Source organism: Fusarium fujikuroi, chromosome FFUJ_chr09, assembly GCF_900079805.1.
Source record: "Fusarium fujikuroi IMI 58289 draft genome, chromosome FFUJ_chr09".
NCBI lineage: Eukaryota > Fungi > Ascomycota > Sordariomycetes > Hypocreales > Nectriaceae > Fusarium > Fusarium fujikuroi.
Genome location: NC_036630.1, coordinates 20,746 through 46,573, shown reverse-complemented (window position 1 = coordinate 46,573; position 25,828 = coordinate 20,746). Strand labels below are relative to the sequence as shown.

General features: G+C 47.7%; 12 protein-coding genes; 8 read left to right on the top strand and 4 right to left on the bottom strand.

Moving 5' to 3' along the window:
• Positions 1-103: 103 nt before the first annotated feature.
• FFUJ_10186 (uncharacterized protein) lies at positions 104-385 on the top strand (the record flags this gene model as incomplete). XM_023567829.1 has 2 exons in its annotated part: positions 104-261; positions 322-385. 2 exons carry the CDS (start codon positions 104-106, stop codon positions 383-385), a joined length of 222 nt encoding a protein of 73 aa, XP_023435221.1.
• A 237-nt stretch (positions 386-622) lies between these two features.
• Positions 623-1,857, bottom strand: FFUJ_10187 (uncharacterized protein; the record flags this gene model as incomplete). XM_023567828.1 has 2 exons in its annotated part: positions 623-1,276; positions 1,336-1,857. 2 exons carry the CDS (start codon positions 1,855-1,857, stop codon positions 623-625), a joined length of 1,176 nt encoding a protein of 391 aa, XP_023435220.1.
• Positions 1,858-2,215: 358 nt separating this feature from the next.
• Positions 2,216-4,025, bottom strand: FFUJ_10188 (uncharacterized protein; the record flags this gene model as incomplete). XM_023567827.1 has 4 exons in its annotated part: positions 2,216-3,035; positions 3,093-3,357; positions 3,404-3,442; positions 3,497-4,025. The coding sequence occupies 4 exons, from the start codon at positions 4,023-4,025 to the stop codon at positions 2,216-2,218; spliced, it is 1,653 nt and encodes a 550-aa protein (XP_023435219.1).
• A 1,479-nt stretch (positions 4,026-5,504) lies between these two features.
• FFUJ_10189 (related to gibberellin 20-oxidase) lies at positions 5,505-6,658 on the top strand (the record flags this gene model as incomplete). XM_023567826.1 has 3 exons in its annotated part: positions 5,505-5,541; positions 5,591-6,258; positions 6,314-6,658. The coding sequence occupies 3 exons, from the start codon at positions 5,505-5,507 to the stop codon at positions 6,656-6,658; spliced, it is 1,050 nt and encodes a 349-aa protein (XP_023435218.1).
• Positions 6,659-7,557: 899 nt separating this feature from the next.
• On the top strand, positions 7,558-9,227 carry FFUJ_10190 (related to putative tartrate transporter; the record flags this gene model as incomplete). XM_023567825.1 has 5 exons in its annotated part: positions 7,558-7,657; positions 7,708-7,775; positions 7,820-8,070; positions 8,121-8,320; positions 8,383-9,227. The coding sequence occupies 5 exons, from the start codon at positions 7,558-7,560 to the stop codon at positions 9,225-9,227; spliced, it is 1,464 nt and encodes a 487-aa protein (XP_023435217.1).
• Positions 9,228-10,454: 1,227 nt separating this feature from the next.
• On the bottom strand, positions 10,455-11,328 carry FFUJ_10191 (related to D-arabinitol 2-dehydrogenase; the record flags this gene model as incomplete). XM_023567824.1 has 3 exons in its annotated part: positions 10,455-10,506; positions 10,560-11,263; positions 11,320-11,328. 3 exons carry the CDS (start codon positions 11,326-11,328, stop codon positions 10,455-10,457), a joined length of 765 nt encoding a protein of 254 aa, XP_023436166.1.
• Positions 11,329-11,825: 497 nt separating this feature from the next.
• FFUJ_10192 (probable polysaccharide deacetylase family protein) lies at positions 11,826-13,088 on the top strand (the record flags this gene model as incomplete). XM_023567823.1 has 7 exons in its annotated part: positions 11,826-11,851; positions 11,907-11,986; positions 12,039-12,187; positions 12,237-12,664; positions 12,693-12,745; positions 12,803-12,930; positions 12,990-13,088. The coding sequence occupies 7 exons, from the start codon at positions 11,826-11,828 to the stop codon at positions 13,086-13,088; spliced, it is 963 nt and encodes a 320-aa protein (XP_023435216.1).
• A 435-nt stretch (positions 13,089-13,523) lies between these two features.
• On the top strand, positions 13,524-14,367 carry FFUJ_10193 (uncharacterized protein; the record flags this gene model as incomplete). XM_023567822.1 has 2 exons in its annotated part: positions 13,524-13,617; positions 13,670-14,367. 2 exons carry the CDS (start codon positions 13,524-13,526, stop codon positions 14,365-14,367), a joined length of 792 nt encoding a protein of 263 aa, XP_023436165.1.
• A 1,744-nt stretch (positions 14,368-16,111) lies between these two features.
• Positions 16,112-18,060, bottom strand: FFUJ_10194 (related to general amidase; the record flags this gene model as incomplete). XM_023567821.1 has 5 exons in its annotated part: positions 16,112-16,660; positions 16,709-17,068; positions 17,121-17,315; positions 17,368-17,632; positions 17,834-18,060. 5 exons carry the CDS (start codon positions 18,058-18,060, stop codon positions 16,112-16,114), a joined length of 1,596 nt encoding a protein of 531 aa, XP_023435215.1.
• Positions 18,061-18,553: 493 nt separating this feature from the next.
• FFUJ_10195 (related to phenol 2-monooxygenase) lies at positions 18,554-20,551 on the top strand (the record flags this gene model as incomplete). XM_023567820.1 has 3 exons in its annotated part: positions 18,554-18,657; positions 18,714-20,197; positions 20,259-20,551. The coding sequence occupies 3 exons, from the start codon at positions 18,554-18,556 to the stop codon at positions 20,549-20,551; spliced, it is 1,881 nt and encodes a 626-aa protein (XP_023435214.1).
• Positions 20,552-21,356: 805 nt separating this feature from the next.
• FFUJ_10196 (related to synaptic vesicle transporter SV2 (major facilitator superfamily)) lies at positions 21,357-23,169 on the top strand (the record flags this gene model as incomplete). XM_023567818.1 has 4 exons in its annotated part: positions 21,357-21,565; positions 21,624-21,943; positions 22,269-22,886; positions 22,937-23,169. The coding sequence occupies 4 exons, from the start codon at positions 21,357-21,359 to the stop codon at positions 23,167-23,169; spliced, it is 1,380 nt and encodes a 459-aa protein (XP_023435213.1).
• A 960-nt stretch (positions 23,170-24,129) lies between these two features.
• Positions 24,130-25,544, top strand: FFUJ_10197 (related to OYE2-NADPH dehydrogenase (old yellow enzyme); the record flags this gene model as incomplete). XM_023567817.1 has 4 exons in its annotated part: positions 24,130-24,237; positions 24,296-24,767; positions 24,823-25,096; positions 25,148-25,544. The coding sequence occupies 4 exons, from the start codon at positions 24,130-24,132 to the stop codon at positions 25,542-25,544; spliced, it is 1,251 nt and encodes a 416-aa protein (XP_023435212.1).
• Positions 25,545-25,828: the final 284 nt, after the last annotated feature.

The following is a 25,828-nucleotide window of genomic DNA, read 5'->3' as shown; positions in this document are numbered from 1 at the left end:
TGAAACTCGGTTGTAAACTCCTCCGTCATGTTAAACAACAACACACAAAGTCAAGAGCCATCACAAAAAACGACCCTGTTACAAGCTGCTATCACCATTTAAAATGCATTCCAACGAGTTCTCCTACAATAGCTATTTTATTCATGAGAAGGACCTAAAATACGTCCCTCCATACCTCAAAGATGTTCCCGAGACACCCAATGAGGTCGAATACCGCACCTCTGGTTCCTGGCCGACTTGGATTGAGGGAAAGTTACTCCGGTGAGCATTTACATTGCGAGGCCACTGTAATGGGCTATATTAACAGATATTGTCTCACAGGATTGGCGAAGGGCGCTTTACCAATCCCTTCTCCCAGCAATCTCATCAGCATCCCGTCACATAAGGGATCACCTCTGTCATCAGGACAACTCTCAAATGACTTTGACATTCAAGTTAGGAAAGTATAGACCAGTGTCTCAGATCGGACGTCTAGTAGGCCAAGTGAATGCATGTGTCCCCATCAACCACTTCGAACGAGTTCACGGTCGAAGCGCACGGCGATGGAGAGATAGTAATATGTGTTTGAAATATGAATGATAAACAGTCGCTATAGCTGCTTAATTGGCTCCAATGAAAGGGTTTAAGGTTCCGTCGCTGTGTATTGTGGTAGGTGCTCATTTGCTGTCGCTTGCTCATAAGACGGTGCTGTTGAGCTTCCTTGGCCATTGACAGCATCTTCGAAGATCCGGGCTCGTAACTGTTGCAGCTTTTCTCTAGCTTGTTTCAGATCCTTGCCTGCAGCGTCCCTCTTCTCGGTCCACACGCTCTTCTTCTCCTCGGCCAAGCGCAGCTCCTCATCTACAATCGCGCCCGCCGCAGCTATACCCTCTGCCGTTGCTTTAATTTCCCGATGGAACAAGTAGTCAGTTACGGGTGTGTTGATCCAGTCGTCGAGTCTGCCAGCAGCGCTTTTCCCGTCTGCCACCTTGGGCATTATAAACCCGCCGACTTCGGGATCGAGCTCGTGAGCCAGTGCGAGGAATTGCGAGGCCTCAGTCAGACTGAGATGGACCAAACCCAACTCTTCACGCTCTTTCCGGTCAGCGACAGCGGAATTGAAGTGGCGATTAGCCCTGATTCCCGCTCCGGCTTTTAGATCAAAGATATCCGATTCGGAGATTTTGAGCGCCTTTGCTGCGCTTCCGGCGGCGAAGGTGACGCGTGAGCGAGCCATTGTGATATACTTGACCACTGAAGCGACTTGGCTGTAGCGTTCCTGTATGGGATCAAATACCTAGAGAGTATCAGTGTCATGCCATGAACAAAGCGATAGAAAGTAATTTTGGCTATTACTTGTTGAGCTGCGATCATCTCTGCCTCGAGTTTATCTTCTTCAGCATTATCTGGCGAAGGTCCATCAAAGACAACTGCATAAAGGTGATCAAGATCATTCAGGGCCTGCACACGTTGCTCGAGCATGTTTTCCAACTTTTGCCTCCGCTCCTTCATGTCATGCAGCTTGGCTTTGAGCTCTTTGCGCGTCTTGTCCGCCTTGGCCAGCCACTCTTGCACTTCTGTCACATCATTCTCCTCCTTGTTGAGTTTCTCCTTATACTGTGAACCAGCAAAGAATTTCTTTATGTGACTTCCCCGTAGATCTTCAAATTCCTTTTGTTCCGTTTCAAGTCGAGCGGAGAGTTCACTATATAGCGCGTCTGCATCATACCATATGTTCTTGAGTGCAGCGAGGTCTAGTTTGACTTGGCTGAGAGTGGCTGCAGTATCTTCAGTAGCAGCGATAACCGAGAGGAGCCGTTCTCCTTCGGCTGCTGCCACGCTGATTCGATCTTTGGAGGAATCAATTATTGGCTTCATGGAGAGCAACGTTTGTTAATTTTTTTTGTTGAAGGTGAATGTATATTAGATGGATTTTTATAAATAGGTTGAGTATCTGAACAAGACCTTTTAATATAAATGCCTCAGATGGATTTTCAGCTAAAGGTTTCAGCCGCACTGCCCAAACTCAAAGAGGCTGTCCAATTGAAGATCTTTGGTAATCTTCAGTGTGAGGGGCACTAACCAAGGTAAGAATGTGGTTACGGCATCGATGCAACTGCAGGTAGGGCAAACGCGTCTATCAGCCAAGCGCGTCATTAATTAAGGAGAAGAATCAATTATTCTACAGGATCTAATTCAGCTGCGGTATTATAAAAAGTGCCTAAATCCGTCGCCCCTAGTCTACTCGAACAAATTCCGTTCCATCGTAGGGACTGATGATGCTGACGACCTTTGCATCCTCCATATTGAAGATGAGCTCATCAGCCGACCCAGAGGCTCCAATATTCATCCAAGCCTGACTATGGTCGAACAATCCTCCCTTTCCGCCCTCAACAGCCGCACGAGGTGCTGGAGTGGCAAGTCCAGTAACTACACGAAAAGCTGCAGAAAACTTGCCCTTGATGTTGTATTGTGCGGTAAGAGAGCGAGAGTTGGAGTAGAGACCCATTGGGTAGAGACGCGATGAGGTATCCGCAACTACGTCTTTTGCTTCGACGTACCACGACTTCACCTTCAATCCAGGCTCTCCTTTGTTGACTTGGATGGTCATGTTTGTAGTCTCAGAGCCCTTGACGACAAATGTACCAGTGAGGTTCTTCTCAGCACTTTCCGCTGCAGCGTACTCAGCTGCTGTGATGAAGGTTGTTCCTGTAACATCGCGGAGTGGCCATCGGGCAGGAGTGGCAGTTTCACCGGCAATAAGAATTGAAAATCCAATACCATGGTCTGGCGAAAGGGCAATGAAGCAGGTATAATCATTAGTACCACCAGCCTTGAGGTATAGGTCAGAGACACGGGTGCGGTTCGATTCAGGACCCGTGGGTAGGGTGAGACGCGTGATTTCCCAGGGCGCTCCGACAAGCTCGACAAGGGTGCCAGTGCTGCTGCGAGGTTTCATCCACTCCCGAGTAGTGGAAGATGAGAGGAGGTCGGAGTTGAGGATAGAGAGTCCTGCGAGTCGGAGGTCCTTGGCTGATGAATATATGCCACCAGATCTTATTTTCGTTAGCTTATTTCGCCGGGGGAACGAAATGTTGGGAAGCTTGACTTACCCAGCCACAATAGGAACATCAGTGCCCCATGATACGAGCCCAGTCCGGGCTACGGCATCCACATCTGTGCCATTAGGAACCACTGCAGAGGAAGAATTCATTCCAAGCGGTTTAAATATGATATCTTTAATCGCGTCCTTGTACTCTTGGCCAGTGAGCCTCTCGAGAATCAGAGTCAGAACTCCAAAGCCAGCGTCCGAGTAGAGTGCACTTCGCCAAGGGCCCATCGTTGGGACTTGTGTATCCCGCATGAATTCAAGAAACGCTAGTCTTGTAAGCAAATTTCACATCCGCGATGGTATTATACTCACCCTCGCGATCGGCCCCGTCGAATCCCGGCTTAAGGTATTCTAGTATTTTTGTCAACATTCAGTGGACCGCCTAAGGTGGCATCGTCAACTTACGTCCCGGGCCACTGGTGCCAGCCTGATGTGTAGCAAGTGCCCCCACAGTGATTTCACTCCAGTCAATTCTCTCCAACGGGTTGGTAGAGGAATTACCCAAGAGCTCGGGTAGGAAAATGGACACAGGATAGCTCAATGCCTCAATGCCAGCCTTAGCAATGATAGCATACACGGTGAAGACTTTTGTCACGCTGCCTGTTCTGAATATTGTATCCTCAGTCAGGTTTCCCTTTGTGAGCGTATCTTTGTATGTATCGCCGACATGGAAGTAGCTGTAAAGCGAATCATTGGTGGAGGCTGAAAAGACATCAACAGCAAAAATAAGGTCTGTTTTGTTCAAGACCTTGGTATCGAAGAGTTCTTCGACCAGGGATGGGAACTTTTGCTTGGCTTCAGCAAGGAAATTTGTCTTGGAAATGTCGAAGTTGGGGAGAAAAGAAGGACCAATAAGAGGAACATCATTGGAGAGGATGACGCTGGCTGTTGCAGAGCCAGCAAGGCCCATATAGGCTAAAGATTCAAAACGCATGTTGAGTGATATCTCCGAGATTCAATGGCTGTTTGATAGTCTCGTAAACTTGGGCAAGCTTTGGACTCTTAAATACAAATTGGTTTTTTAACATTGCAGCGCATATCGTCGCCAAGCAATTTGACATCATACCTGTTGTAAGGCTGAGAGCGGCACGTTGATACTGGAAAGAGTTTAGCCTCGTCAATCCTGCGAGAAGTGGGCCAAGCAACAGGCCTGTAATTTGCCCGGCGATCCATTCATCCAGAAGGAGGTTTAGTTTCATTGTTTCGAGGAGCAAGACGATCTCACCTCCAGCATTTCCTTGCTTCTTTGCCTTCCTTCGCCTTGGCTGTGCATTTACTGCCAGCGCATCGCCACTCGTCACAACGGTTGACTGGACCGATGACAGAGCTGAAGCTCGGCTGTGCCTTACTGACAAGGGTTGCGTCCCTTTTAGGGGATCGCCCCCGGATGGACAGTTTAACCGATCCCCGGAGCGCGCCGTGTGTCTTGAAACGGTGTTCATTTTTTGGCTAATACCTAGAGTCACATTTGATGTTTAATAAAGACGTCACGGGTAGCCAAAACCTGCTCTTACAGAGCAAGTTAATCTCTGCACAACTTTCAGGTAATGGTGTCAACCGCTGCGTGCAACAGCCTGTATGTTCTTTATTGTTAATTGACTTAGTGAGTAATTAGGGAAGACGCGCTGGGCAGATAAGATAAGAGAGAAAGTCTGAGATACCCTACACTTGGCTATTTTTATTACTGTATTTATATTACTTAATATATATAAATCCTTCTAAATTAACTATGTTATATACTTACTCTTCTTATGTTGATTGAAGATAAATTTAATTAATTACTTAAGAGCATTTTACAAAGCAACATGATAACTGTGATGCAATGCACCGAAGACTTGAGTTTCAAGACGAAAATGGCTGATTTGCCACTGTCATTAAATCTTCAACGAAAATGGTCTTGTTTACGGCAAAAACCTTGCTAAGATAGGAGCCAACATCCGACACAGCCTCATCTATTAATGTCCTGCTTCGCAACAGACCGACAAGCTTGGAGTCGTGAACTTCGTGACCCTTCATCCCTCAGGCAGGCAAGGTCCGATCACAGCCGGGAATTCCTGTCCTGGCAGTCCGCAGCCCTTATCATAGCGCGCCCACTTTTGAGAACCAAGGGTGGATACAGCTCGTAAACCCCGCATTCAAGCCTATCTCAGTTTAATGCAAGTTATGCTCACAATGCAAAGTTGGGGGTGATCCCGGAGGTCTCCGAATTTCCGATCATCATCAGTAAGCAAGTAGCTTGGAGTCAAAGGCTTCGTTCCCAGAGTGGGTTATTTTACCTCAATGTCATTAATGTAGATGTATTTAGTCGTTAAGGAATCATATTTTTAGTATCTTTGTTTATTATTCCATACATTACTCAACAGACTGACTTTTCTCAATTGAGATTGTACTCATACCCAAGCTACAATACATCATGACGAAGCTTGAGATTCCTATCATCGACTTCTCTGGTAAGCAACAGACGTCAACTCTTACTAGCTCCCAGACTAAGTGATATAGGTTTCTACTCAGAAGACCCAGCGGAGAAGAAGAAGGTTGTAGACCAGGTCCGCGAAAGCTGTTTGTACAATGGATTTTTCCAGATCCTGGGACATTCTGTTCCGGTAGATAAGCAAGCGAAAGCCCTTCAGTGCGCCAAGAAGCTCTTCAACCTGCCTCTGGAGGAGAAGGAGAAGGTCTCCAAAAATAATAACACCTGGAACCGTGGTTATGAGATGTTGAGGTCACAGATTCTTGAGGAGGGTACTCAGCCCGAACTCAAGGAGGGTTTTTACATCGGCGATGAAATTCCCAAGTCTCACCCCTATTTCGTCAACAAGAAGCTCAACAGTGGCCCCAACCAGTGGCCCGAAGCTTTGGGAGACGATTTGGAGGACTTTAAGTTCCAGACCATGGATTACTATAGGTCAACACTGAGTCTTGCCTCTGATCTTATGCGAGTCCTGGCACTCTCCCTTGATCTGAAGGAGGACTACTTCAGTACCTTCCTCGATGGCGCTGTTGCTACCATGAGGCTCCTGCATTATCCCTCTCAACCCAAGGACGCTGATGAGAAGCTCACTAGAGGTATTGGAGCCCATACCGATTTCGGCGCTATCACAATGCTCCTTCAAGATGATGTCGATGGGCTGCAAGTTTGGGATCAGAAGAACAACACATGGATTGATGTAAGTCCTATTACCCTTCACTTCAAGAAGAGATAAAGCTGACAACCACTATCAGGTTCAACCAACCAAGGGTGCATTCGTTGTCAATCTGGGCAATCTGATGGCTCGATGGACAAACGAGAAGTACAAGAGCAACGTGCATCGCGTTATTAACAAGACTGGCAAAGAGCGATACTCCATCCCAGTCTTTGTATCTGGCAACCCCGATTACGTTGTTGACTGTATTCCAACCTGCAAAGCACCTGGGGAGGAGGCCAAGTTCAAGCCAGCTACTGTTGAGGAGGCCGTGTCAGCATCTTACGCGGAGTCATACGGAAGAGCTCAGCTGTACAAGCAGGGCTTGGAGAAGAAGGCTGAGGGCAAGGTGGAAAGTACCCCTCTCCAGCAGGTTGCAGCTTGATGTATCATTGTACCATTACTACATATATGTTGTTATGTGTCTTGACTATTAAAATAATTCTTTCGGTGGCCTGGTCCAATACATACTGTGAGATTTCTTGGGCTTCGCTGATCTACTTAGGCCATGGGCCCTTGCAAATCCCAAGCAGGAACTCCATTTCAGCAGTAGAAAACCCAGCGTTTCCTCAGTCGGAGCTTCGTCTATCGATACGCGGTTGGACACAAGAAAAATACTTCCCATCAACTTCAAACGTCTTGTAAACAACCCGCTTAATTATTCTAGATTTCCCTTAGATAATAAGGGGTTCATTAATTGAACCAATTATCATCGGTTCCACTCCATCTGTCATGAACCTGGAATCTATTTGATACGACGGCACTAAGAGAATCTCTACCGACGGAACAAGAGCTTTGTCCGGAAAGTCCCCTCGTATGATACTGAGAGTGAGTTTCCCGGTTAGATACGCGGGTGGTAGGTTGGGGATAAGGCGGGGGTGAAAGAACCGTTGGGACGACTCTTGATTATCTCCCAGGTTATTCCCCACTTAGATAAAGCTGTCGGATGCGACGATCCTACACCAGGTGCCCCCATTTTTGATGGCAAGTTAATATTATGCCAAGTAAATGGTACCCTAAGAAGCTATACCAACCAATTGAGAAGGATGTACTAGTTACGAACAGCTCAAACGAAGCCCACTTCCAATACGATGGCTGGCAGAGATTGGAGATCATTGGCTCACAGATCATGGTATCGGTTACAGATACCGCAATAACGCAGCCAGTAGCCAAGCTATAGAAAGGGTGACCCTTGCACAATGACAAGTAAAACATGTAACCAGCAATCAACAGTTTCATTCACAAAAGAGCTACCCAGATATGATGGACAACAACATGGTCATAATGGCTTCTGACGACAAGCAAAAGCATCATGGCTCACTGGCCTTTGACCAGGAAAACGGTTCTGAGATTGTTGTTGATGCAGCTGCTGAGCGATCTTACTGTCAGTAGCCTTAGAAAAGCTGTGACATATCCCGCACTGACACTGGGTAGTGCGCAAAATGGACGCATGGCTCCTGTCCTATCTGAGCGTCATGTACTTTTTCAATGCTGTTGATAGAGTGAGTCTTACCCCATATACTAGACACTGTTCTAACGAAAGCAGAGTAATCTGGGAAACGCCGAGACAGATGGAATGAGCAAAGACCTCAACTTCAAGGGCGAGGAGTTCTCACTTTTGATCCTACTCTTTTATGTTCCAAACGGTCTCTGTGATCTGCCACTCAACCTGCTGCTGAAGAGGTTCTCTGGTAGAATAATGCTGCCATCCCTCATGGTCGGCTGGGGTTCCATGGCCTTGCTGCAAGCGGCCTGTAAGAACTTTGGAGGCATGTTGGCCATCCGTCTCCTGTTGGGGTAAGTCTTTGTGGCAGGATCATTATGACCTTACCCCTGACAGCTCATAGTGCTTTTGAGGCTGGTTTCTTTGCTGGCGCGGTATTTTATCTGACTCTATTTTACCAGCGTGGCGAGCTTGGCTTTCGTATTGCGATCTTCTTTGGCAGTGCGCTGCTTGCTAGTGCTTTCTCAGGTCTCATCTCGTTTGGCGTCTTCCAGATCAAGGTCTCCCATGTCCATGGTTGGATGTGGCTATTCATAATCGAAGGTGCGTCAAAGGTAATACAAAAGCGAACTCGGAACATACATTGTTGACCAGAGGGGATTTAGGTACGATGACTGTGCTGTTGGGAATTCTGGCCTTTTGGTGGCTTCCCGCCGACCCACAAAGTGCCTGGTTCTTAACAGAAGAAGAGAAGCATGTTGCAAGGCAAAGAGCTCTCCGCGATGGCAGCGGAGTTATTGGAGAAGAGTTCAATATCAAGGAATGCTTCAAGAGCTGGAACAGCTGGAGATTCGCCGTATGGTGTGTCATCAGCCTGACATACCCCGTCGCTTTCTCTACTACCTCCAATTTCCTGCCGCTTATTATCCGTCGCCTGGGATATAACACGGTGATCACAAACCTTCTGACTGTTCCTCCCAATGTTGCAGGATTTCTGGTTCTTCTCGCAGTGACCTGGAGCTCAGATCGCAACAGAGAGAGAACACTGCATATTGTTGGCAGCTTGTCCACAAGCCTCGTTGGCTTACTAATTCTCGCCATCATAGATGCTGAAGCGCACATTGGAGTGGCTTACTTCGCCTGTTTTATGCTTTGTGCTGGGGCATATATCCCGAGTTGCCTTGTTCACAGTTGGCACAATAACAACAATCTCAGTGAGAACTCACGAGCGGCCACGACTGGTCTACTCGTAGGTCTCGGTAACCTTGGTGGTATTCTATCCGCTGGAACGTTCAGAACGACTTACGCACCCCGTTATGCACCAACCCTGATTGGCACAGCTGCTTGCAATGTTACCTGCATCATCTTCACACTTGGATTGGGATTCTGGATGAGGAAGCAGAACCGCACAAAGAACGAGGCACAGGGTGTTGAACTAAAGGCCGAGGATGTTGCTACTTCGGAAATCACTGATGGTGAACAAGATCCACGTTGGAGGTACTTTGTGTGATTGTTGGAGAGTTTATGGCACAGTGAAAGACTAAGAGACCAATGAGTTGGTTTACATTGTCGAGTATACCGAAAGACAGTCCAAAGACTATAGCTTTCGGTCGAGTGGTGAATAAACTAGGCCCCTAAGCATCAACACTCAATACCAAAAAATCCGCTGACTTCCTTTTTGCTAGTCTTATATGCGCCTATGGGAATGTTGAGACTATTGGAAGAAAACTTAGTAATATCAAGCAAGGTCTTCAACTCGGGACTTACCACTTCGATGCTGAGAAACAATGTCTAGCATCGCCAAACATAAGTACAAGGAGAACCAATGCCAGTACAGCTCGTCATCCCATTGATTCCGTCTCCTGCATAAGTCCCAGCTTTCCCATTGCAGACTTTGGCGGGGTTAACTACACTGGAGGTAACCACACAAACAGGGCCAATATCGCTGTCGGCACATGATCCGGTAATGTTCAGGATGGTGCACTTCGCCAGTGGTGCAAAGAGAGCGAGTAGAGCAACGGTACGCATAATGATTGATAAGCTGAGGATTGATGGGAGAGTATGGAGAGGGTTCAATTATGAGGGTTGCTTGCGTGGCGAGTTGATAGTTAAATACAAATACTGAGATTTTCATTGTCCAACACAAAAGAGCAAAGCATTCCAAGTATGTACATGTCATGCGATACTGGGACTAGCCCTTTCCCATGGGTAAGTAGTAAATCATCTTAAACTCGTATTCATCCCTCACTTGGATTGTTTAAGCTTTCAGCTGGGTCAAGACTAGTCAGTGTCCCTGACAAAGGCAGGCATATATGGTCGCATCGTCTGAAACCTGGCGGATAAGCTAAGCTAAGAACAGACCACATCTTATTCTATTTCAATAAATGCAACGAGATCGCGATTTAATGAAAGTTAATATAAAAAGAGTGTTAACAATATGTTTATCAAATAGAAGACATTTTTAACACTTTTTTATACCAACAGACTTATCTTTCATTTGGCCCCTGACTGCCATGCCAGCGCTGTGAGTTCCTCAGGCGATGTTGAGCATGGAAGGTTTACAGGGCTTGTCACACGGCAACATGGGAGTTCCTAGCCAGGGGACTGATCTAGAACAGTGAAAACAGTCACTGCAGTGCGCCACGAACTACATGCCTCAAACGCTCAAGTGCTGGCTAATGATAATAGAGTTTCGTATTTCTTTGGCTTTTCCTCTGCAATACCGGAGATTATGACATTACCACTTTGTGACACCTCCATCAACAAGAATATCGGAGCCCGTACAATAACTGGTGATTGGTCAGTGTAACTGAAAGTTTAAAAAACGGTGGCAATAACTTACGCGCTTGCATCACTGGCCAGAAAGACACAGGCCCCCTTGATATCATCCGGCTCCGCGACACGACGGTTCATGATCTCGTCCTTCCATCCCTCGATCAAGTCTGGGAATGGCGCTGTCATGGCTGTCTTGACATAGCCGGGGCTGATTGAGTTTACTCGGATCCCATGCTCTTGAAGCTCTGCAGCAATCGGTGCAACCATTGCTCTCACCGCACCCTTGGTACCGCAGTAGGCTGTCGACCTCTGAGATCGAATAGCCATATGCGAAGCAATACTGGCCACGAGGATAATACTTCCGCACTTGGTCTTGTTTTCGATCATGGCTTGAGCTGCCAGTTTCGCTGAGAAGTAAACACCCTTAGCATTGACGGCAAACAACTTGTCAAAGTCTTCCTCTTCTGTGTCGAGGAAATGCACATTCTTGTTGACCCCTGCGCATGCTACCAGGATATCTAGCCTGTTGTTGAAGTCTGAAGCCACAGCGGTGAAACCTTCTTTTAGACTCGACAACGTGGTTACATCCACAATGTAGGATTTGATCTGGACCCCGTAGCTGGAAATCAGCTGTTCGACTTCAGGAGCAGAGGGCTCAATCACGTCGAATATGGCAACGTCGGCACCAGCTTCAGCCAGCCCCTGGGCAAATGCGAAACCGCATCCTCGACCTCCTCCAGTAACAACGGCTAAGCGGCCAGCCAGTGAGAACTGCGAGGCAATGTGAGCATATGATCTGGGAACGCAATTGGTCTCAAGTAACTGACTTTTGACATTTTGGACAAGGTATGCAATATAATTGGTTGATATCAGAATAATCGCAATGTGAAAGAAACTGTAATAATTTGACGTCCCCGATGTTCAGTGCAAGAATTCACATACATCAAATTGCCTTTGTAGTGAGTGAATCACGAGACTGGGTGTCTTTCTCGGGAGAGTTACAAAGTCTTGCGAGCCATCCGATTCGACCTGCAACCTCGTACCAGAAACTGAGTTCAAGAATGGGGGTGGGGGGTTGCAACGGGCTGTTCTCACAGACTCCACTTGTGATAACGCCAGATACCGCCAGCGTGAACTAATCTGATACCAATCAGGGGGTAAGTGGGGGTATGTCCCATCTCCCAAGTGCTGTAACACAAGAACCCCGCGTTTTGGGAGTATCTCTGAGCTCAAGTTATTTGGCATTGGACCTTGCCGAGTTGCAAAAAGTTGACGTCAAGAGTACATCTCCTAAGCATATTCTATTCACTTCCCAGACAATCAATTGGAAAAAATGGGCAAAAAGAAGGTTTTGGTCTGGTAAGGATTGCATTCGACCAATAAACATTTTTTTCACTAACCAGGGTACTGCTAGTTACGGGGTGGATATCGATGCCGTGGCCGGTTGGCTGGGATCATATGGAGGCGAAGACAGCACAAGCGACATTAGCAGAGGTCAGTAAAATAAGGCGCGTTGCATTTTGACCTCTGACTCTCCGGGGAACAGGTCTCTGGGCGGGAACAATCGGTACCCGGCGCTTGTTGAAGCTTTTTGACAAGTACAACATTAAAGCCTCATGGTTCATCCCTGGACACAGCCTGGAAACATTTCCAGAAGAGTGTGCTATGGTCCGAGATGCCGGACACGAGATAGGTGTAAGTAGAATCTCATACCAATATCTCGCATTACGCTAAGCGGCAGCAGCTACATGGCTACAGCCACGAAAACCCCGTGGACATGACTTTCGAGCAGCAAAAAGATGTCTTGCACAAGACATGGAAGTTACTCACCGACTTCTGCGGAAAGCCACCCAAGGGAAGCGTGGCTCCTTGGTGGGAGACAAGCGAAGAAGGGACCGAGTTGATGCTTAGCTACGGAATTGAGTATGACCACTCAATGTCCCATCACGACTGTCAAGCATACTGGCTGCGGACAGGCGACGCATGGACCAAGATTGATTACACCAAGAAGGCCGAGGAGTGGATGAAGCCACTGACAAAGGGCAAAGAGACAGGCATGGTCGAAATACCTGGCTCTTGGTATATAGATGACCTGCCGCCTATGATGTTTATCAAGAACTCTCCAAACTCACATGGATGGGTCAACCCTCGGCAAGTTTTCCCTGAAGTTAGGTTTCGCTCAAACTAACAGGAGATATAGAGATGTTGAAGATATCTGGAAAGATCACTTCGATTACTTCTACCGGGAATACGGTTAGTGATCCACCAAGCTAGATGGAGGAAATGTTTCGGTTTACTGACACTCTACAGACGAATTCATCTTCCCAATGACCATCCACCCGGATGTCTCGGGTAGACCTCACGTTCTGCTGATGCACGAACGTATCATCGAGCACATCAACAAGCATGAAGGTGTCGAATGGGTCACAATGGGAGAGGTCAGTTGCTTCTGAGTCTTAGGGAGTTCTGTACCATTTACGATACTAACGGTAATCAGATGAGCGACTACTTCAAGAGCAAGAATCCTGTACCAGAAGGCGCTCTCATGCCGGCCAGCCACGAGGAGGTGATGAAGAAGTTTCAAGAGTCGACGTAGAACCAGTGAGATTCTAGACCACCGGGCTAGGGGCCATACGCTGAGAGAAAACAAAGCCGAACATTAAGCATTATTAGTCATGAGCCTTAGCTACTATTGTTTATAATCAGTCACGCATCGGGCTAAAACGCGCATTCCTGTGGAATATCTTTCTCTTTTCCTTTTTCGCAATTTCTGTAGACAATTCGGCTTCCGCGGGTTCACGAACTTCACGATGTGGAATGGGGCCAGTGAAATGAGCGGACTTGGCAAGCCACTTTTCATTCTGTGGTTGTCCCGATGCCGACTCCGCAACAACAAGTCCGCAAAATGAACTGATCATGAGACCGATAAATGTAAAATATAAAATCCCAGCAACAGAAGCCATAATAAATAATATCTCATCCGTATAAGTCATTTTCTACCTTGTTATATACTTAACCCAAACATCACATCATGGCGGTCAAAGCGGCATTCATCGGAGCGTGCGGCGCTACCTTGCGGCATGTGCTAGCATGGACATTACTCGATGGCCACAAAGCAGCTGCTCGTGAGTTCAAGTTTCCATACGACAGCTTTACAAGCTAATTCGTCATATATAGTTGTTCGAGATCTGTCGAAATTGAAAAAGACTCTCTTGGATCTCGGCGTATCTGAAGAGATCCAACAGTCACAGCTCATCGTTGTCACAGGATCATCTCGCGATGTTTCCACCGTCCGCAGCCTTCTTCTCAACGACCCCGAGATCATTTTCAGTGGCATCACAAGCACTTGGAAACTCCGATTCAATCCGTTCCACCCGATTGCTATGAATGATGCCACGATCACCGGCGACTCTGCTGCTGCGGTGATGCAGGCGTTAAAAGATCTTGTTTCTACCAACAGCATCTCAAATTCACCGATCTACGCCCCAATATCATCGACTGGACATGGCTCTCGTCGTGATCAACCGCTTAGCCTCATCCCGCTCTATTGGTGGTTGTTGAAAGAGGCTCAGACCGACACTGCAGCTCTTGAGCGTGTTACTCGTGAGGCAGCGACGCAGAAGGACTCTGGTCTCGGTGGTTATGTGATGCTTCGACCTCCATTGTTGACAGATGAGGAGATGAAAGGGACAAAGAAAGTACGTGTTGGGTGGATTTGGGAAGATGATGTTTTGAGAAAGAGTGATGAGCGAGAAACTGGTGTTCAAATTGGGTACACTATCAGCAGGTTGGACTTGGCAAGATGGATGTTTGAAGAGCTTATCCAAAGGAATGTCCAGAGTTGGAACGGGAAGTGCGTAAACTTGGTATGCTGAAAGATTTATTGATTACTTTACGAAACCTATACTATATGACTATAAGTTATGTTCAATTTTAACCATTGATCATCAGCAGTCTCTAAGCAGGGAGGCCACACACCAGCCGTGACCTGAAGCAAATGGTTGGAGAAGTAAAGGCTAAGAATGTACTCAAAGCTTGAATTTCGCAATTGACGACTCATTGGGCTTTAAGGCCTCTGACTTCCGTGGCAAGGTTCACGGCCTGACTCACAGTCTGGAATTTACTTCAACTTGACTTTGAACACGACGCTTTATTTTGTAGGAGTATTGACTATATAAAGTCAGCGCTTTCTCTACCTAAAAGTTCGACTGCTAAATCTCATTCACACCTTTATACATCATTCTCGTTTATTTCACATCAGCCAGAGAAGAAGAGTTGCAATCATGCATTACCCCCCTCTTTAGATATCTCGATCCTCGGAATGTACGTCTATCCAAGCGTCACAAAGAGGGCCCCGCTGCCCCGACACGAAATCTTGTCTGAGATTCGTGGTCAACTGGAAGCATACCATCGACAAGATATCTTTGTTGTAGACGCCCGACACAAAGTCCGACCGTGTCTGCTCCGCACTAATGTCTGCTCTGATGATTGTCACGTAAAGGTGGAGGATATCACGTCAAGAGATTTGGAGGGTTATTGCAATAAGACCGTGCCGATATATATTGCGCATCGTACCAAGCACTATTCACTACTCCACTGTGCTTTGCACAACTGGCTATACAACAAATGGTATCGACCATACCGGAATGATATTGAGTACCACCAGTTTATTGCGAAGCAATTTTACCCATGCAGACCTTCTCCCGATATGTCTGCAGTATCACTGGTCAAGCTTATAAACGACCTGCATGGAAGAATATGCGACCAAGTAGCGACATATCAACGAGAGGTCTTGACCCTTCCCTCACAACCCGCCACATTCGGGGGTCCACGCTTTCGAGATCAGGAGGTTTGAATCCTACAGCCGATATTCAAAGCAGTTACAATCATTCTTTTAGAAGACGACTTTGATATTCGTGTAACAGATGCGGGGAAGTTACCAGTTCTCATTACCCTCGCAGGTGAAGACAGCGGGCTAAGCCAACAGCTGAACTTCAAATCCATCAGTCAACATGTTACAAAGTTCATATCGGATACAGCAGTCCAGGTGCCTCTGCATATAGCCATTGAATTTGTCACCGCCCAGAATCAACGCGAAATTGCAGTCTTTGGCCCCCAGACCGACCCTTTCAAATGAACGCTGGGGTTTGGAAGCAGCCTAAATGTGGGCCTTGAAGCCTTGCCTGCTGTTGTGAGGTCACTTGGCGGAGAAGATGAACCGATTAAGATGCCAAGCTCAAATTGGGTTGATACCACGATCCATACTGGTTGGCCTAGAGTCAACGCCTTAGATGATGAGAAGTGGTATCGGCGGGAAGAGACAAACGAGCGATTGAGGTTGCTTCGACGAGTCGCTGGTGAAAGCCCTAGCTATGTCAAGACGTTTGATCGCCGAAAAAGCATTTAATTGGGAGGCTTATGGCAAATACACTAGCATGGTGTATTTAAACTATAAAGGACGGCCAGTTAAATAAGCTATAAGTAATGTAAAGAGTTTAGCTGAGGTTATCTGAAGAGTCGATCCATCTTGTGACCTCACGTCAACTTGCCGGCTTTTGCCATCACATCAGATCTTTATGGGAGCTTCCTGGATTTCGTATGTACATTACGGGCCATAGGCTACTTTAATATCTTTTTCACAACGCGATCGATTACCTCAGCAGCCCCAAGCACTTTCTCCTCCTCGAGCTTCCGTCCGACGATCTGCAGCCCGACTGGGAGATTCATCGCAGCCATCTCGCCTTTGTCCTTGTTCCAAAGTCCCTGGTTCCATTCATCTTCAGGACCCCTAGCAGGATATGAGAATGATGCGTCAACATCCTCTGACTGTATCGTTCCGCCAGGGATCACCATCGCGGTATAGTCAAGAACATTCCAGACCTTTGTATACCCAACCCAGCCGCATCCACCGTGCCGGACAGCGGTATGCGGCATAACGGGCATGAGAATCACGTCAGCCTTTCTGCCAGTGGCAGACTGGATGGAGTTCCACTTCTCCAGATATCCTTGTTGGAGATCCCACTTCTTCTTGTTGAGTTTCCAATATTCGTATACCGAAATTGCTTTGCCTTTATTCACAAGTCGCTGGACATGAGGGATGAATGGCTCTCCAGCCTTTGATATGTCTTGGCGGATATCTTCACCACCATCAGCGGTATAAAACATATCCTGTTCGAAGGTCAGTCAAAAAGGTCTCAAGTTTGAGGCTAGTATTACCATAGTTCTTATACACTGCTCGTGGAGTTCGGTGTTCCATTCCACAATCTCATGACCCTCATGCTTCAAAGCCTCAACTGCATCTCGCATTACTCGTGTTATCGGTGGATGTGGTCGAACGACCCCGTCGTCCATAAGAACACCGATAGTAAGTGGTCTACTATGCATTTCTTCATATAAATGACCCCGCCAAGGAAGCGGTGCACAGCGTGCATCATATTCCCATGGCTTTGACTCAATCAAGCTGTGCATGGCATGTTTGATCATGTCCAAGTCTCGTGCCATCGGACCAATTGAGGATGGAACATGTTCCTGTCCCTCTGTGGAAACGGGGACGCCTTGGTAGGGTAGCCTCGTGCTCTGGTGGCAAGTAAGCAGGATATTGGTGACTTCCCGAACATTAACAACTTACGCTCGGCTTCAATCCATATAGACCCATCATATGGCTTGGAATGCGAATACTTCCACCAATATCCGTGCCCCATCCAAGCATAGAGGCACCGCGAGAAATCAGGACAGCCTCTCCGCCTGTAGAGCCACCTGGTGTGTAATCCTTATTCATGGGATTGGTAGTCAACCCCCAGAGGGGATTCTCCGTCTCACACCACTAAATGCCTGTAAGCCAAGGTACTCAGCCTGGATTGAGATCAGTCACTCACCATGATACTCTGTGGCAAGTTTGACTTGGCGAGAACGATAGCTCCCAGTGACTTTAGCATCTTTACCAATACGGCATCCTCAGTAGCGGGATTGAAAGATCGTCCGACGTAGCCCAGGGTGCTATCATAACCTTTAATGTTAAATTGGTCCTTGAGAGTAATCACCAAGCCATGCAGGGGCCCGATCGGCTTTTTGCTGCTTGCCATGTAAGCATCAAGCACTTCAGCCTGTCGTAGCGCATCCTCGAAAGCAACTTCCGTTAAACTAGAGTCACTTTAGCTTTTGATGTCGGGGTTCATGAGGTGCATCTAACCAGTTGTACTATTGAAACCCATCGTCGTTAGAAAGATAGTGCCTATCAATTCGTCACATTAAAATCACGCACCTCTTGGTGAACTTGGATCGCTCTGTATAGAAACGTGTTAATCAACTACACTACACTTAGAGTAAATATTAATCACGTACCGTCCAATCAACCCTTGCACAACGGTTTTGCATGTCAGCTGCCCGTTGGATACAAGGCTTAAACTCTGGGCTGCATCGGCAAGCTGGTTGATATCGACAAGCTGTAAGCCTTTGTTATTCTCAAGTTCCAATAAAGCCTTGGACAAATGATCACGCTGCAGTTGTTTCTTGCGTTCGACCGTTGACTGCCAAGGCAGAGGCTCGGGATCAATTGAGCCAGGTGCCATCGTGCTATTCTGTTAGAAAATTCTACAATAAGCCACTAAATTCCTCTTCTCGCTATAATAACACGAGTCTTTTTCTGTAGGGGAAGGGAGGTCGCGATCTGCAGCACGACCCCATCCTTGGATATACCCTGCCAAACCTCGCGCGTATACCGATAAAAGCCAGGTTTCAGTCGAGTCAAAAGCCGAATCGCCGAGATAACGATAGCCAGAGGCGGTTGAGAATCGGGAGTGGGGGTGGACTCGACGCTAGTTAGCTTACTGATGATAGAGCCTGACTGATCGAATGATGGTGCTGCTACATTGTCCTCAACGGATGAGACGACATTTAGCGGAAGACGCCGCTGGAAAGTCTCGAGTTGTCCGTTGCTAAGAAACAGCTTGATTGATATATCCGAGAGGTGAATGTGTTGATCAGATCAAATGATACACTGTCAAGCACCATCATCACTCAGTACAGTATCCATCCACATTACACTGCCAACACTTGCCCCACATGGCCATTACGACAAGCACGAATGGTGACAGCAACGGGCATCACGATGCCGATATCCATGATGTCTGTGTTGTAGGAGCTGGTCCTTCTGGCCTCATGCTAAGGTGAACTTCCGAATCGCTGTTCGCCTTTTGCCTGTCCGTACTGATGATTTCTCTAGTGTCGTGTTGGCAAAGCTTGGTCTCTCAGTCAAGGTCATAGATGAGAGGCCCGATCAGACAACTGTGGGCCGCGCTGATGGTATCCAACCAAAGACCATTGAGACGTTGCAGATGCTGCGAATTGGCGATGATCTTGTACAAACAGGCGTCAAGGTTCATGACATCTGCATGTGGCGAGGTTCACCAACTGAGGGACTTCGCCGTACAGGACGTGAAGTCCACTATCCATCTTCAGTGGTAGATGTGCTACATCCCTATATCCTTTTGTGCCATCAGGGCATGATGGAAGGGACGTTTATTACTGACCTGCGGAAAAGTGGTGTTGAGGTCACTCGAAGTCACACGTTTCAAGGCGTGACAGACTCTTCAGATCCTCATATTCTACAGATCGAATGCGACAAAGATGGTGGAACACGTACATCTATTCCAGCCAAGTATCTAGTAGGCTGTGACGGTGCTCGCTCAGCAGTACGCAACGCCATTCCCGGCGCGGCCTCTCAAGGAACGCCCCATAACTCTGTCTGGGGAGTTTTGGATGGAGAGTTGGATACCGACTTTCCTGACATCTGGAGCAAGACCGTCATATTCTCCGAGGAACACGGGTCAGTCCTACTTATTCCACGTGAGCGCAACATGACTCGTCTGTACATCGAGATGAAGAGTTCGGTCACTTCGAAAGGGCTCGGTCAGGAGTTTGTCATGGAGCAGGCACGTCTTATTATGGCTCCCTACACCGTCAACTGGACATCAGTCGAGTGGTTCGGCAACTATCAAGTATCCCAACGTTTCGCAACACGGTTCTTGGACCCAACTCAGCGAGTATTTATAGCTGGAGATGCTAGTCACACACACAGTCCAAAGGCTGCACAGGGAATGAACACCAGTGTCCATGACTCTTGGAACTTGGGCTGGAAGCTCAACCTTGCCGCGCGCGGTTTCGCCAAGGATGGAATTCTTCTACAGTCTTACGAGCAGGAACGGAAGAAGATCGCGGAAGATCTCATCAACTTTGACTTCGAACACGCCAATGAGATCGCTGGAGGCGACTCCCAGAGACTCGCTGAGAATTTCCGCAAGAACACACGCTTCATCTCGGGAGTGGGGGTTGAGTACGGTCCCAATGAGCTGAACCATCCTCTAGATGCCGCTCCTGGTGGCGATGCTAAGCCTGGCTGTAATCTCCCCCAGGCAAAGGTTACGCGCTACATAGATGCTTGCCCAGTTGATGTTCAGCTTGATGTCCCAGTTCTCGGCCAGTTCCGAGTCTATGTAGTCGCTCCGAACCTTACGGATCATCAAGAGAGTGGCTTCATCAAAGGGCTCGATGAGTCTATCTCAACACCAAACTCGTTCGTATTCCAGCTTGGCAAGTCAGCGCAGGCTTCATATCAGCAGAAGCCTCGTGCCAGCCGAGCCGATGATGTTTACGTGCGGCCAGAGCGATACACAACAGTCAACCAACTAATCACATTTGCACTTCTTAGTAAGTAGAGTCTTTTCAATTGTCACTTGATCCCAGTAGCTAACTTGCGGAATCTTCACAGCCTCTACAGATAAGAACGAGTTTGAGCTCTCAGACTTGCCTCCCGTATTTTCCAAGAGTAGGTGGACGGTATATCTGGATGACGCGGCGCATTTGGATACCAAGCGAACTTCGTGTACAGAGAAGTGGCTTGGCTCTGTCGATCGTGGAGAGGTTTCAATTCTCGTGGTTAGGCCGGATGGTTATGTCGGTGCCATTCGGCGTATCAAGAATGCCAGTTTCGAGGATGGTGCCGCGGCGGTGAGTTGGCTCGATTCGTACTTTAGAGGGTTTCTGCAGATCACTTCTGCCTGAACTCGCATTTGAATGAAAGTCCTTTAACGAGATACTATGTCAATTGTGTTGAGATATGAAGCCAAGTTCATGGAAATCACGGGCTAGAAACTCCTCGTTCAAGTTTAGAAAATGCGCAACAATTTCGGGTCAGTATCCAAGAAACACTTGATCAATTTTGCCTGTCAGAAATGTCACTTTGAGTGGCAAATGCTCGATTGTCCGGGTCATACGCGCTCGCGTTTTTTAACGCAGAGTAGTGAAACTCACTTTGTTCAAGGCCGTCGCCTCGCTTCTTCCAAGTCCAGACTCACCGATGAATATGAAATCACTCATTATTGGTTCTGAAGCATTCTACAGTATCAGTATCCGAGATCCCCGAATGTACTAAACCATGTCCATACATAGCCAGGTCTCGACCATTGATAGCGGGCACCAATTATCTCATGAGATTAACCCCATTTATCCCAAATCTCATGGTTTAAACTCTCAAACAACACGTATAATCCGGGGAAAGTGGGGGTTTGGATGTCAGCAGGTTGAGTTCGAACTGATAAGATAGGTAGATAGCGTCGTATACGCGTTGTCTTGGCGTGGTCCTGTTGCTGCCCTAGCGTATGCTAAGGTTACGACTGGGTTCAGGGTGTGCATTGACTCGTAGCAGCGATTAGTTATCTCCTCTATCTCTCACACTACAAACAAAAGGGGAGAACTCGACCTGTCCGTTGTCTCATGTCTGATAAATACATGAGTTGATGCCGATTGATGTCTCCGGTCTTCAACCTCTCAACTTCAACGTGCTCGTTTCTTTCCACAAAGCATCATCATGGCTTCAAACAACGCAGAGGATATCGCCGAGAAGGCCACTGGAGCCAAGCTTCAGCAAGCCCCAAGCGCAGCTTCCTACCGTCTCGGTGATCACAAGCCTGTTGAGGACAGTGCTGTTCGCGAGTTTTACGGGAGTGCTGTCAATGAGTCGTATCGGCTAAAGTCTGAACTTGTTGCACGCCATCTCTCGGAGATTGGTACCGGAAGGTGAGTCTTTGGCAGTTCATATCAGCAGTAACATCCGTACTAACAGTGACGCTTCTAGGTTCCAATGGATTCTCTTCGTCGTCAACGGTTGCGGCTGGATGGTCGATAACTTCTGGTCCCAAGGCATCACCGCCGTTCGTCCCCCGATCATGAACGAATTCGACGACATTACTAGACTCAGCTTCAGTTCAGTGGCTTACTACGTCGGACTGATCGTTGGAGCCTTCTTTTGGGGCACCGCGGCTGATGTCATTGGCCGCAAGCCTGCTTTCAACTCTACAATCTTTATCGGAGCCATCTTTGCTTGTGCAGTTGCTGGGTCTCAGGACTTCATCACCTTTTGCTCTCTCTGGGCTGTCATCGGTACTGCTGCTGGAGGTAACGTCCCGGTTGACAGTATTGTCTTCCTTGAGTTTGTTCCGCAGAGTCATCAATGGCTGCTCGTCACACTGTCTGCATGGTGGAACCTTGGCCAACTTATCGTGTCGCTTCTCTCGTGGGTGTTCCTCGCCAACTTTGCTTGCAGCAGCCCTGAGGGTTGCCGCCGACAAGATAATATGGGATGGTAAATGGTTCACTCTGAGCATTTCTGATACATCGGACTAACAGGACGACCTCTCCAGGCGATACATCATGATCACTCTCGGTGGCATTGCTCTTGTTCTTGCCTTGGTCCGAATCTTTGTCTTTAAAATCCCCGAGTCGCCCAAGTATCTTCTCTCCAAGGGGCGGGACGCAGAGGCTGTGGAATCGGTCAACTACATCGCTCGTTACAACGGCAAACCTGAGACCCTGACACTCGAGATGATGCAGGATATCGACCGCCAAATCTACTCGTCTGCGGTTGTCTCGTCTACCGGCGAACCCGTCCACGCCATTCCGGATCAGACCGAGAAGAAGCTTTCCATGAAAGATATCCTCAAGGAGAACTTCAAGGACTTCAACATGAGCAGCTATCGCTCGCTCTTCGCCGGCCGTAAGATGGCACAGCACAGTGCAGTTACGTTCTTAATCTGGCTTACCATTGGAATCGCCTACCCGCTCTACTTTGCATTCATTACTTCTTATCTTGAGTCTAAGAAAGATTACACGGCTAGCTCATCGTTCAACCACACCTATATGATCTACTGCATTGTTTCCGCTGTTGGGGTCCTCGGCCCCATCTCAGCAGGTTTCCTGGTGGAGACTCGGTTCGGCCGCAGGTGGATGATGGCCATCTCTGCCGTTCTCACTGGCGTCTTTCTCTTTGCCTACACAGCCGTTGGCACTGAAGCCGCCGACATTGGATTCCAGTGCGCCACAGCTATTCTCGGAAACTTTGGTAAGTTTCTCTCCTAGCCCATCTATCTCACATACTAATAAGCTATGTAGAGTACGCCGTCATGTTTGCCTTCACTCCAGAGTCTTTCCCTGGACCAGTACGAGGTACTGGCACTGGTATTGCAGCTACACTTCTCAGACTTGGTGGTCTTGTGGCATCTTTTATTTCAACATATTCTGGGTTCACGGTTGTTCCGATTTATGCAAGTGCAGCGCTTTGGATCGTCGTCGGTTTCTTCTGTCTTGGTCTTCCTTATGAGACACATGGACATGCCTCTCTCTAGAGGTACGATGGGACAGTGGTTTTCAAAAACATGTAATGCCTTAGTAGTAAGGACTAGTTAATTTATATACGTTTAAGCAATGCTTCGATGCAAAACAGTGTATGTTATTTCGTAAATTCTTACTCCTTCTTATTTTCAATTCGAGACCTTGACAGCAACCTTCGGTATTTAACTTTATGTCGCTTGTTAATTGTCAAGAACCAAGGGAAATAATTTCTACTTCAATAAGTCTCAAAATGGTCATCAGAATCTCCATTAAGCTTACGAAAATGCTTAAGTAGCACAATATTGTCCTTGCAATCAGGCAACATATCAGCAATGCAGACAGCTGTTCCGATGCAAGTTGAGTGACACTTTCAAGGATACTTCTAAAATCATAGACTTTTACACTCAAAATACCAGTCTGGGGAAGAACAATAGAAGGCTTCGTCTTAAGCAGGCCACGGTCCCCAAGGGTGTGTTGTGAGACTTGTTGCTCTCCATATCATCAAAAACTCAAAATTCACCATTGTTACCCGGGAACGAGACATGTATTTGACCCATAAGAATTATAGAGCAGCCTATCGGATGTTCCGCTCGTGATTCTTTAATGCTAGACTTCTTTTGTCCTAGCTGTCTTAAACTTTCCGATGCTGGTCAGACCCACCCCCATTCTTGCTCTTCCCTGTCGTCCTGCGTCTTATCAGTGGCCAACAAGAACAATAGTTGACTCCTCGCATGTGTGTACCCACTTTCATCGTTCAAAGGTGGGGGATGGGGTACCAAGAGTCCATGCTTGGTTGCAATCGAAACAACAAAATGAACAAGGACAAAGTACATCGGCTACTAAAGCTTCAGCATCCATAGCTACTTGATCTATCAATTCCAAGTGCAACCAGGCGTCTATCTTTCCAACAGCCTCAAGCCTCCTGAAAGCTTGTTACGTTCTCTCTCCCGATTTTTATCCGCCCCCCTACAAAGATGCCTATCGCAGTCACACCGCCCGCGGCGCACGCTGCGCTGAAGGACACTGTCTTGTTCTCGCCCTTGAAGCTTGGCAAGCTCAACTTGAAGCACCGAATTGTGCAGGTATGTGGTAAAAGTCAATTACTTATCCGAGAAGAAGGACCTAACAACGTCCTTCCAGGCACCTAACACTCGCATGAGAAGCGAATTCGAGTCCCGTGGAGTTTATGTCCCTGGCCCTCGTATGGTAAAGTACTACAGCGATCGCTCCAGTGACGGCGGTCTTCAGATTACTGAGGCGACCGACATTGCCCTGAACGCTAGTGCTTACCCCGGTGTTCCTGGCGTCTTTACCGACTCCCAATTACAGGGATGGAAGAAGGTAACTGACGCTGTCCATGCCAAGGGCGGGTTTATCTTCACTCAGCTGTGGCACACTGGCCGGGCGTCCTGTAGTGCGCAGCGGGGTGGTGAGAGGGCAGTGTCTTCTGGCGATCAGCCCATGCCGGGTACATATCTGGATGGCACTGATACCAAGGATGACCCGCCTCGAGCCTTGACAGTGGACGAGATCCACAGCATCACTACCGAATGGGCAGCCGCAGCCAAGCGAGCTGTTGAAGTTGCTGGATTTGACGGTATTGAGATTCATGGTATGTGTACACACAGACTCTGTGCTTTTAACCTCTTGCTAACTGTTGGGATCAGGTGCCAACGGTTATCTTCTTGAGCAGTTCCTTCACGACAACATCAACAACCGCACTGATGAGTATGGCGGCTCTGTCGAGAACCGATGCAGATTTCTGCTCGAGGTTCTTACTGCATGCTGTGATGCTATCGGTGCCGACAAGGTCGGTCTTCGACTTTCGCCTTACAATTACTTCCAGGGCACCAAGGATAGTGATCCCAACGCACATTGGTCTTACCTCTGTGGCCAGATCGCCAGTCTTCCAGATAAACACAAGCCTGTTTACGTTCACATGTAGGTCATATTCACCACTGAAACAACGTCAAAATGACTGACGATAATCAGGATTGAGCCACGTTTTGACGAGGTTCTGGATGAGCAGCAAAAGCTCGCTGCACTTGCCAACGGCAGCAGTAAAGATGGTACTTCTGTTGAAGTTGGCAAGCAAGCAAACTCTCTCAACATATTCCGCAACATCCTCCAGCCTTCTGGAATTCTGTTCCTAGCCTGCGGAAACTTCAACCGAGATAATGCTCCCACAAAGATCAAGAGTCAAGAGGCTGACTTGGTCGCCATGGGCCGACACTTCATTGCCAACCCTGACCTGGCTGCGAGATTGGAGAATGGCTGGCCTCTTAACGCCTATGACCGCAGCACATTCTACGGTGCTGATCCTCCTGAGAAGGGCTACAATGACTATCCCTTCTACAACCCCTCACAAGAGGTGAAGAGTGAAGCATAAACTGGGAGTCTCGCGCTGGAGGTCGGTTCTATAGACTACATATTGGCATGGGCAGCTTAGCTGCAGCAAATAAACGCTTGTTCAATAATTTCAGCGATACCAAAAGTGATAGAGAAAGACTTAGCTCGTCAATTGTATTTATCTGAGGCTCTGTCCCTAGAAATATGAGTTGTAAGTCTTCAACACTGAGGAACGCCGCTCCACTACCAAGATCACCATCTATTGTCGCCGTCGCCATCCATGAATCCGATAGATCTTTCAACTTTTCGCATTCTTTCTATTTG